This window comes from Scomber japonicus, chromosome 24, assembly GCF_027409825.1.
Source record: "Scomber japonicus isolate fScoJap1 chromosome 24, fScoJap1.pri, whole genome shotgun sequence".
In the NCBI taxonomy this organism is placed as follows: Eukaryota; Metazoa; Chordata; class Actinopteri; order Scombriformes; family Scombridae; genus Scomber; species Scomber japonicus.
The window spans coordinates 669,776-681,339 of record NC_070601.1 but is presented as its reverse complement, the minus strand read 5'-3'; the positions used below and the strand labels follow the sequence as shown (position 1 = coordinate 681,339).

The window sequence follows — 11,564 nt, the reverse complement described above, 5'->3', positions numbered from 1 at the left end:
GACGAAGATGAAGAGGATGCAGAGGATGATGATGAAGATGAGGATGAGGATGAAGATGATGATGAGATGAGATGATGATGAGGAGCGACCAGGAGCTGGACAACTTCACTAAGTGTGAGCAGCGTTGGGTCTTAGGACTTGTTCAGCTGTGAGTCGTCCTCGCTGTGGAGGAGCACCAACCAAACACCAGCATCTATAGCCTCAGCAGGGGGGCGTGGCCTGTGTGATGTCATCACCCCCCCACCCCACCCACCCCCCCCACAGGTGTACTGTACACTCCCTCCTCTTGCTCCCCCTCCTCTTTTTTTTCTCTCTGGATCTCAAACATGATTTTTTTTCCCTCTCTTTCTCCCTTCTGCTTTTTTAATCATGCCCCCCCCCTCCCCCAAACCTCCCCCTCCCTCCTCCTCCTCCCCCCTCCTCCTCCCCCCTCCTCTCTTTTCTTCTCCATGTGTTGTTTTTCAGTCACTTTTTTGGCTCTTTGTTTCTTTCGTTGGGTTTCTGTTAATGTCCAAATGATCAGAAGACATGAAAGCCATCAATAATCAATAATCACTCATCGATGACGTCATCACTTTAATTTCTCTTAACGATGTTTAAACTCGTTAAAACAAACATCTGGAACGTGTGTGTGTGTGTGTGTGTGTGTGTGTGTGTGTGTTGTGTGTTGTGTGTGTGTTGGGGGGGGGTGTGGGGGAGGGGCGTGGGAGGGGGGGGGTTACAAACTGACTGCATGAGCAAATGTGCAAAAGAAAGTTAAAGCAGCAAAATATAATTACTGTTTGACTTCAGTTCAGTTTGTCACCAGCTGCACGTGCTCAGAGAGAAAGATCACAGCAAAGCATGATGGGAGGGACGGAGGGACGGAGGGACGGAGCAGCCCCCCCCCCCCATCCCCCCCACCATGTCCGCCTGCCTCACACGTGCATGCTGGGAACAACAACAAAGACCAAAAACTGCTGCTGACATGTTTTCATGTTAGAGAAGAAGTAATACTACAGTACTACAGCAAAGTACTGCAGTATTATAGTGATGTAGTATGCAGTATTACAGTAAAAGTACTGCAGTATTATAGAGATGTAGTATGCAGTATTACAGTAAAAGTACTGCAGTATTATAGTGATGTAGTATGCAGTATTACAGTAAAAGTACTGCAGTATTATAGAGATGTAGTATGCAGTATTACAGTAAAAGTACTGCAGTATTATAGTGATGTAGTATGCAGTATTACAGTAAAAGTACTGCAGTATTATAGTGATGTAGTATGCAGTATTACAGTAAAAGTACTGCAGTACTATAGTGATGTAGTATGCAGTATTACAGTAAAAGTACTGCAGTATTATAGTGATGTAGTATGCAGTATTACAGTAAAAGTACTGCAGTATTATAGTGATGTAGTATGCAGTATTACAGTAAAAGTACTGCAGTATTATAGTGATGTAGTATGCAGTATTACAGTAAAAGTACTGCAGTATTACAGTACTTTATATACAGTTAGCTAGTTTACGCTACTAGGGGGTGGGGCCCCTCCAAAGAAGTACTAGTACCTCTAACTGTACTACAGTAAAGTACTAGTACCTCTAACTGTACTACAGTAAAGTACTAGTACCTCTAACAGTACTACAGTAAAGTACTAGTACCTCTAACTGTACTACAGTAAAGTACTAGTACCTCTAACTGTACTACAGTAAAGTACTAGTACCTCTAACAGTACTACAGTAAAGTACTAGTACCTCTAACTGTACTACAGTAAAGTACTAGTACCTCAGACTGCAGTAAATGTACGTAGTACTTTACTACGATCAGCTGATTGGTCTCTTTTAAGCCAATCAGACGGCTTCCTGCCAGCGACCACACAGCAGCTGCGTCTCATCAGCGTGATGAGAGCTGAAGTTCTGAATGTTTGTTACGTAACTGTGTGAACACAAAGCTTCTTTGTCCCGCAGCTCTGAGTCTGATCCTTTAAACATCTGGAAGCATCAGAAGCAGCTTTAACGTCATTAACTCAACACGTAGACGCTGCTGCTTTCAGTCTTCATGCTAAGCTAGGCTAACATGACGAAGTGGTGTGAAGTGTCGTAAAGTGTCGTGATGTTGTCGCCAAATGTAATGAAGTGGTATAAAGTACTGTGAAGTTGTCGTAAAGTGTCATAAAGTGTCGCAAAGTGTCACAAGGTGTTGCAAAGTGTCGTAAAGTGTCACAAAGTGTCGTGAAGTGTCACAAAGTGTCATAAAGTGTCACAAAGTGTTGTGAAGTTTCGCAAAGTGTTGCAAAGTGTTGTGAAGTGTCGTAAAGTGTTGCAAAGTGTCGTGAAGTGTCGTAAAGTGTTGCAAAGTGTCGCAAAGTGTTGCAAAGTGTCACAAAGTGTCGTGAAGTGTCGTAAAGTGTCGTAAAGTGTTGCAAAGTGTCATGAAGTGTTGTGAAGTGTTGCAAAGTGTCGTAAAGTGTCGTAAAGTGTTGTGAAGTGTCGTAAAGTGTTGCAAAGTGTCTTGAAGTGTCGTAAAGTGTTGCAAAGTGTCGTGAAGTGTCGTAAAGTGTTGCGAAGTGTCGTAAAGTGTTGCAAAGTGTCGTAAAGTGTTGCAAAGTGTCGTGAAGTGTTGCAAAGTGTCGTGAAGTGTCGTAAAGTGTTGCAAAGTGTCGTGAAGTGTCGTGAAGTGTCGTAAAGTGTTGTGAAGTGTCGTAAAGTGTTGCAAAGTGTCGTGAAGTGTCGTAAAGTGTTGCAAAGTGTCGTAAAGTGTCGTAAAGTGTCGTGAAGTGTCGTAAAGTGTTGCAAAGTGTCGTAAAGTGTTGCAAAGTGTCGTGAAGTGTTGCAAAGTGTCGTGAAGTGTCGTAAAGTGTTGCAAAGTGTCGTGAAGTGTCGCAAAGTGTCGTGAAGTGTCGTAAAGTGTCGTAAAGTGTTGTGACGTTGTCGCCAAATATAGTGAAATGGCACAAAGTGTTGTGAGGTTGTCTTAAAGTGTCGCAAAGTGTCGCAAACTGTTGTGAAGTTATCGTGAAGTTGTCTTAAATTGTCATAAAGTGTGATAACAAAAGAATTTCATATCAAAAAGTCGTGAGAATCCGATCTACTGTAACTTAATCTCTGGTCTGATGGCAGCTCCTCAGCAGCGCCCCCCCTACTGACCGACTTTGCAGAGTTGCCTCCTCCGGCTCTCATCTGGGCTGCTGGGTAATAGCGAGCTATTTGAACGGATTTCCAGAGACACGTGAGGAGCGAGAGATTCCCGTCGGGACAGAAAGAGGACAGAGCTGCTCTGTGCTGCGTTCAGAGCTGCTGGGAAGCTGGAGCACAAACACGGAAAGCATGACGACACGATTCTGTGGTTAGAAACTAAAATTAAACCCCAAACTGTCACATGTCAGGTGTGCTGCTCACTTTCACTTCTTCTACTTTCAATCACAGCTGTTCCTTTCTTCTGTTAACTGTTTATCTGCAGAGAAGGAAGGAAGGATGGATGGAAGGAAGAAAGAAAGGAAAGGAATGAAGGAAGGAAAGGAGGAAGGAATGAGGGAAGGATGAATGGAAGGAAAGAAGGAAGGAAGGATGGATGGACGGAAGGATGGGGGAAGGAAGGAGGGATGGAAGGAAAGAAGGAAGGATGGATGGAAGGAAGGAAGGAAGGAAGGAAGGAAGGAAGGAAGGATGGAAGGAAGGAAGGATGGATGGATGGATGGATGGATGGATGGATGGATGGAAAGAAGGAAGGATGGAAGGAAGGATGGATGGAAGGAAAGGAGGAAGGAAGGATGGATGGATGGATGGATGGAAGGAAGGAAAGGAGGAAGGAAGGAAGGATGGGGGAAGGAAGGAACGAGAGGAGCAGGTTTCTTCTCCTCCAACAGGAAGAAGAGAAGAAGAGAGAGACACATTTTCTTCTTCTTCTTCTTTTTTTTTGTCGGGTGTCAGCAGCGATCCTCAAAGTGTTAACAGATGTGTGCAGATGTTCGGGGGGTCGATGCCGCCTCCGTGTCAGTCAGCTCGCCCACTTGGAACCACTCTGGGTTTGCTTTGGAAAAGCCGAGCGGAGAAAGAAAGAAAGAAAGAAAGAAAGAAAGGAAGAAAGGAAGAAAGGAAGAAAGAGGGAGGCTTTATTTTCCACGCCGGCTTACACGTGAGCAGCGAGGGAGTTTACACCATAATAAGGGAGGAAGGAAGGAAGGAAGGAAGAAAAGGGAGGAGGGACGGAGGAAAGAAAGAGAGGAGGGAGGGAGGAAAGAAGGAAGGGAGGAAGGGAGGAAGGAAGGAAGGAAGGAAGGAAGAAAAGGGAGGAGGGAGGAAGGAAGAAAAGGGAGGAGGGAGGGAGGAAAGAAGGAAGGGAGGAAGGGAGGAAGGAAGGAAGGAAGGAAGGAAGGAAGGAAGAAAAGGGAGGAAGGTAGGAAGGAAGGAAGGAAGGAAAGGAAGGAGGGACGGAGGAAAGAAAGAGAAAAGTAGAGAGGGAGGAAAGAAGGAAGGAAGGGAGGAAGGAAGGAAGTAAGGAAGAAAAGGGAGGAGGGAGGAAGGAAGGAAGGAAGGAAGAAAAGGGAGGAGGGAGGAAGGAAGGAAAGAAGAAAAGGGAGGAGGGAGGAAGGAAGGAAGGGAGGAAGGAAGGAAGGAAGGAAGAAAAGGGAGGAGGGACGGAGGAAAGAAAGAGAGAAGGAGGAAAGGAAGGAGGAAAGGAAGGAAGGAAGGACAGAAGGAAAGAAAGAAAGAAGGACAGAAGGAAAGAAAGAAAGAAAGAGGGAGGCTTTATTCTCCACGTGAGCAGCGAGGGAGTTTACACCAAAATAATCAAAGACAGAAATAAGATGAAGGAAATCCCCCCGAAGATACATCAGAGGGAGGAAAGGAAAGAAGGAAAGGAGGAAAGAAAGGAAGGAAGGAAGGGAGGAGAGGAGGAAGGATGGATGGAAGGAATAAAGGAAGGAAGGATGGGGAAAGGAAGGAAGGAGAGGAGGAAGGAAGGAAGGAAGGAAGGAAAGAAAGATGATGGAAGGATGGGGGAAGGAATGATGGATGGAAGGAAAGAAGGAAGGAAGGAAGGATGGAAGGATGGAAGGATGGGGGAAGGAAAGGAGGAAGGAAGGATGGGGGAAGGAAGGAAGGCCTTCCTTTCCTTCCTCCCTTCCTTCCTCCCTCCTTACTCCTTTCATTCCTTCCTTCCTCCCTCCCTACTCCTTTCATTCCTTCCTTCCTCCCTCCCTACTCCTTTCATTCCTTCCTTCCTCCTCCCCTTCCTTCCTTCCTTCCTTTCTTCCTTAGATGAATAAAATAATGAATATTAGAGACAGTTGAATGATGCTCAGATATGACATGGAAGGAAAGGAGGAAGGAAGGAATGAAGGAAGGAAAGAAAGAAGGAAGGAAGGAAGGAAGGATGGAAGGAAGGATGGAAGTGTTTGTGTATCTTTGACCTTTCAGATGTTTCCTGTTAGGAGTTTCCCAACCTGAGACTTCCTGTGGAAGGAAGGAAGGAAGGAAGGAAGGAAAGGAGGAAGGAAGGAAGGAAGGAAAGGAGGAATGAAGGAAGGAAAGGAGGAAAGGAAGGATGGAAGTGTTTGTGTATCTTTGACCTTTCAGATGTTTCCTGTTAGAAGTTTCCCAACCTGAGACTTCCTGTGAGTTCAGAGTGAGACTGAAAGCTGCTTCTCTGTGTTTTTCCATGACTGCAGAGAGAAGCTGTTGCTCAACGTGGGAATGTTGGTCCTCGAGGTGACTCAGTGACTCAGTGACGAGCCGACGGGGAAACGTGCTCCTTCTCGTTTTCGGGGGAGTTCACGACAGGTTTGGTGTGTTCCCGGTGTCGCCGTGACGACACGCGGGGCCGGACCGGGCCGAGCCGAGCCGGGCGGGGCCAAGACTTTCTATTTGTGTCCCGTTGCTGTGATCAGCTGCAGTGGAAGAAGTTAGAGCATGATCACATGACCACACAGATATTATACAACTACAACCGGCTCTGATTTAATAAATATGTTCACTTTATATCCTGCAGGCCGGCCGTCACTGACCAGTAGCTCTGTAGCCTTGGTTGCTAAGGTGGTTGCTAAGGCTGTTTCCCAGCTGGTTGCCAAGGCGGTTGCCAAGCTGGTTCCTAAGGTGGTTGCTAAGGCTGTTTCCCAGCTGGTTGCCAAGGCGGTTGCCAAGCTGGTTCCTAAGGTGGTTGCTAAGGTGGTTGCTAAGGCTGTTTCCCAGCTGGTTGCCAAGGCGGTTGCCAAGCTGGTTCCTAAGGTGGTTCCTAAGGTGGTTGCTAAGGCTGTTTCCCAGCTGGTTGCCAAGCTGGTTCCTAAGGTGGTTCCTAAGGTGGTTGCTAAGGCTGTTTCCCAGCTGGTTGCCAAGGCGGTTGCCAAGCTGGTTCCTAAGGTGGTTGCTAAGGCTGTTTCCCAGCTGGTTGCCAAGCTGGTTCCTAAGGTGGTTGCTAAGGCTGTTTCCCAGCTGGTTGCCAAGGCGGTTGCCAAGCTGGTTCCTAAGGTGGTTGCTAAGGTGTTTCCACAGCTCCAACATGTAGGGATGGATGTGAGAAGTTGAACGTTTGGAGTAAAGAAGGAGAAAAAGAAGTGAAATCCTGAAGCCGACCAATCAGAACACAGTGGGCTGACGTTTGAAACGGCTCAGGTGACATCACAGTGTGACATCACAGTGTGACAGTGTGACCTGACAGTGTGACATCATAGTGTGACAGTCTGACCTCACAGTATGACATCACAGTGTGACCTCTGACCTCGTCCCCCGGTGCCTCTCAGTCAGACCCGTTATTGAAGCTCTGAGTCTTTCTGCTTTTCTTCCTCTCATGAAACTCAACCTGACTCCAATTAGATGAAAGCGAGCGGCCGAAAGCTGCAGCGAGTCTCAGAGCTGCTGTTGTTGAACGCGGCGTTACGCAACCGAAGCTAACAGCGTGTGACAGCCGGAGTCTGGATCCAGACGGCAGAGGGAAACAATCACAGAGCCACTTGTTCTCACTCCGCCTGTGTTTCACATTAAAGCTCCAAACAGCCAAGTCCAGATACTTTCCAGTCAGATAAGTGTTCAAAGACCGCCGGAGAGACAGAGGCACCTGCAGACCTGGGATCAGCTGTGACTGCAGCTCTGGCTCGCCCCCCTCCTCTTCCTCCTCTTCCTCCTCTTCCTCCCTCCTCCTGGAAATGATGCATTATTACATTATTACAGAGCAGCAGCAGCAGCCAGGAAAACACTGAGCAGCTTCTTCTCTGTGCACATGAAATGAAAACCAGCTCAGGTCTGAATGACTCGTGTTTATTCTCATTTAAGATCAGAACGATAGAACGATGCAGAACGATAGTAGAACGATGCAGAACGATGCAGAACGATGCAGAACGATAGTAGAACGATGCAGAACGATAGTAGAATGATGCAGAACGATAGTAGAACAATGCAGAACGATGCAGAACGATAGTAGAACGATGCAGAATGATGCAGAACGATAGTAGAACGATGCAGAACGATAGTAGAACGATGCAGAACGATACAGAATGATGCAGAACGATGCAGAACGATAGTAGAACGATGCAGAACGATAGTAGAATGATGCAGAACGATAGTAGAACAATGCAGAACGATGCAGAACGATAGTAGAACGATGCAGAACGATGCAGAACGATGCAGAACGATAGTAGAATGATGCAGAACGATGCAGAACGTTAGTAGAACGATGCAGAACGATAGTAGAACGATGCAGAACGATAGTAGAACGATGCAGAACGATGCAGAACGATAGTAGAACGATGCAGAACGATAGTAGAACGATGCAGAACGATAGTAGAACGATGCAGAACGATGCAGAACGATAGTAGAACGATGCAGAACGATAGTAGAACGATGCAGAATGATGCAGAACGATAGTAGAACGATAGTAGAACGATAGTAGAACGATGCAGAACGATAGTAGAACGATGCAGAATGATGCAGAACGATAGTAGAACAATGCAGAACGATGCAGAACGATAGTAGAACGATGCAGAATGATGCAGAACGATAGTAGAACGATGCAGAACGATAGTAGAACGATGCAGAACGATAGTAGAATGATGCAGAACGATAGTAGAACAATGCAGAACGATGCAGAACGATAGTAGAACGATGCAGAACGATGCAGAACGATGCAGAACGATGCAGAACGATAGTAGAACGATACAGAACGATGCAGAACGATAGTAGAACGATGCAGAACGATAGTAGAACGATAGTAGAACGATAGTAGAACAATGCAGAACGATGCAGAACGATAGTATAACGATGCAGAACGATAGTAGAACGATGCAGAACGATAGTAGAACGATGCAGAACGATGCAGAACGATAGTAGAACGATGCAGAACGATGTTAATTAAACCTAATCTATCTCAACTTAATCACAAATCAAAGTCTTGTTTTTTCTTTCAGAATAAAGTTCACAGGTTGGTGTCCTTGGCTTCCTTTCAGAATAAAGTTCACAGGTTGGTGTCCTTGGCGTCCTTTCAGAATAAAGTTCACAGGTTGGTGTCCTTGGCGTCCTTTCAGAATAAAAGCAGCTCGTCGCCTCTCTGACGGTGAAATCAGCAGCTGGAAAAAAGCTCATTTAAAAGCTGAATGATGAAGCGAGGAGCTTGTTGAGTTTGGACTCATTCAGAGACTTTATGAGTCTTACAGATGAGTCTTCTCTTCTTCCTCTCCTCCTCTTCCTCTTCTCCTCCTTTTCTTCTCCTCCTCTTTTCCTCCTCTCCTCCTCTCCTTCTCCTCTTCTCCTATTCCTCCTCCTCTCCTCTTACTCCTCCTCCTCTTCTCCTACTCCTCTCCCCCTCCTCTTATTCCTCTCCTCCTCTTCTCCTACTCCTCTTCCTCTTCTCCTCCTCCTCTCCTCCTCCTCCTCTCCTACTCTTCCTCTCCTCCTCTTCCTCTCCTCCTCTCCCTCTCCTCCTCTCCTTCCTCCTCCTCCTACTCATCTCCTCCTCTTCTTCTCCTCCTCCTCCTCTTCTCCTCCTCCTCTCCTCCTCCTCCTCTTCTTCCTCCTCCTCCTCTCCTATCTTTATGAGTCTGCTGCAGCCTGCAAGCTCCTACATTTCCCAGAATGCCTTTAAAGACATCTAACAATAAATCATCATGTTTAAGGAAGGAAGGAAGGAAGGAAGGGAGGGAGGTAGGGGAGGAAGGAATGAATAAAGGAAGGAATATAGGAAGGAAGGAAGGAAGGAAGGAAGGGACTGAATTCAAACTGAACTCCGCAGCAAGACAGCATGGACGTTACGCCCATAATACTCTAATATATTCTCCCTCCTTCCTTCCTTCCTTTATTCCTTCCTTTCTTCCTTCTGTCCTTCCTTCTTTCCTTCCTTTCTTCTTTCCTTCCTTTCTTCCTTCCTTCCTTCCTCCCTTCTGTCCTTCCTTCCTTCCTTTATTCCTAACTACCTTCCTTCCTTCCAAAGTTTTTATAGTTACACCACTTAGACATTTTTGCCATAATCCTCTAATATATTCTCCTTCCTTCCTTCCTTCCTCCCTCTCTTCCTTCCTTCCTTCCTTCCTTTCCTCTTCTCCTACTCCTCCTCTTCCACTCCTCCTCCTCCTCTCTTCCTCTCCTCCTCACCTATTAATGATTGAGTGGTGTAATGTCTCCTCTGACCAGCAGGTGGCCGTCTTCACTGTGAGACCAATATGACAGTTTGCTTTATAATAATTATATTTATATGTTTATTATATTATTTTATACTTACCCAGTTTTACTGTTCGCTGTAGTTTACGAGTATAAAAATTAATTAATTTCTGAAATAAATAAAAATAAAACTCCTCTGTTCAGATCTTTGTTGTTGGGACAGAATAATAAATAAAAAATAAATAAAAATAATTAATAATAAATAAAAATACATAAAAATAATAAATAAAAATAAATAAAAATAATAAATAAAATAATAAATAAAATAATAAATAAAAATAATAAATAAAAATAATAAATAAAATAATAATAACAAATAATAATAATAAATAAAAAGAAAAGACCAGGACTCAAAGATGATACTGTAAAAAATATGTTTTATTTTATTTTAGAAAAATGTGCCAGCTCACACTCACACATCAGTTGGTTTTCTGCTCTACGATTGGACGAATAGAAAACACGATAAACACACGACGAACGCCCCGACGACCCCGAGGAGACGAGTCGCTGTGAGGCGTTCAAAGACGTCGTGGGAAAAAAACAACAAACAAAAAACAAACATTGTCTAAACAACGACTAATATCAGCTGTCAGTCTACTTCCTGTCGCTCTGCTATTCTCCAGATCGTCGAGTTCACGTTAAAGTTCCAACGAGCAGAAAGGTATCATGTTTATAGATGATGGTATCATGTTTATAGATGATGGTATCATGTTTATAGATGATGGTATCATGTTTATAGATGATGGTATCATGTTTATAGATGATGGTATCATGTTTATAGATGATGGTAACATGTTTATAGATGATAGTATCATGTTTATAGATGATGGTATCATGTTTATAGATGATGGTATCATGTTTATAGATGATGGTATCATGTTTATAGATGATGGTATCATGTTTATAGATGATGGTATCATGTTTATAGATGATGGTAACATGTTTATAGATGATAGTATCATGTTTATAGATGATGGTATCATGTTTATAGATGATGGTATCATGTTTATAGATGATGGTATCATGTTTATAGATGATAGTATCATGTTTATAGATGTTTATAGATGATGGTATCATGTTTATAGATGATAGTATCATGTTTATAGATGTTTATAGATGATGGTATCATGTTTATAGATGATAGTATCATGTTCATAGATGATGGTATCATGTTTATAGATGATGGTATCATGTTTATAGATGATGGTATCATGTTTATAGATGATGGTATCATGTTCATAGATGATGGTATCATGTTTATAGATGATGGTATCATGTTATGTTCATAGATGTTTATAGATGATGGTATCATGTTTATAGATGATAGTATCATGTTTATAGATGATGGTATCATGTTTATAGATGTTTATAGATGATGGTATCATGTTTATAGATGATGGTATCATGTTTATAGATGATGGTATCATGTTTATAGATGATGGTATCATGTTCATAGATGATGGTATCATGTTTATAGATGATGGTATCATGTTTATAGATGATGGTATCATGTTCATAGATGATGGTATCATGTTTATAGATGATGGTATCATGTTTATAGATGATGGTATCATGTTTATAGATGATGGTATCATGTTTATAGATGTTTATAGATGATGGTATCATGTTTATAGATGTTTATAGATGATAGTATCATGTTTATAGATGTTTATAGATGATGGTGTCATGTTTATAGATGTTTATAGATGATGGTATCATGTTTATAGATGATGGTATCATGTTTATAGATGATGGTATCATGTTTATAGATGATGGTATCATGTTTATAGATGTTTATAGATGATGGTATCATGTTTATAGATGATGGTATCATGTTTATAGATGATGGTATCATGTTTATAGATGTTTATAGATGATGGTATCATGTTTATAGATATTTATAGATGATGGTATCATGTTTATAGATGATGGTATCATGTT

General features: G+C 43.2%; 1 protein-coding gene across 1 annotated transcript in view; it reads right to left on the bottom strand.

Annotated features, from left to right (window-relative positions):
* The window catches only part of LOC128354581 (target of Nesh-SH3-like), a 32,830-nt gene extending 26,351 nt beyond the window's left edge, over positions 1 to 6,479 (bottom strand). Inside the window, exons 1-3 of the mRNA XM_053314799.1 lie at positions 5,987 to 6,479; positions 5,758 to 5,869; positions 3,126 to 3,283 (exon numbers count right to left, since the gene is read on the bottom strand). Of these exons, the coding sequence (XP_053170774.1) occupies positions 3,126 to 3,283; positions 5,758 to 5,869; positions 5,987 to 6,479 (763 nt within the window). The remainder of the gene's footprint in view (positions 1 to 3,125; positions 3,284 to 5,757; positions 5,870 to 5,986) is intronic.
* Between the last annotated feature and the right edge of the window lie 5,085 nt (positions 6,480 to 11,564).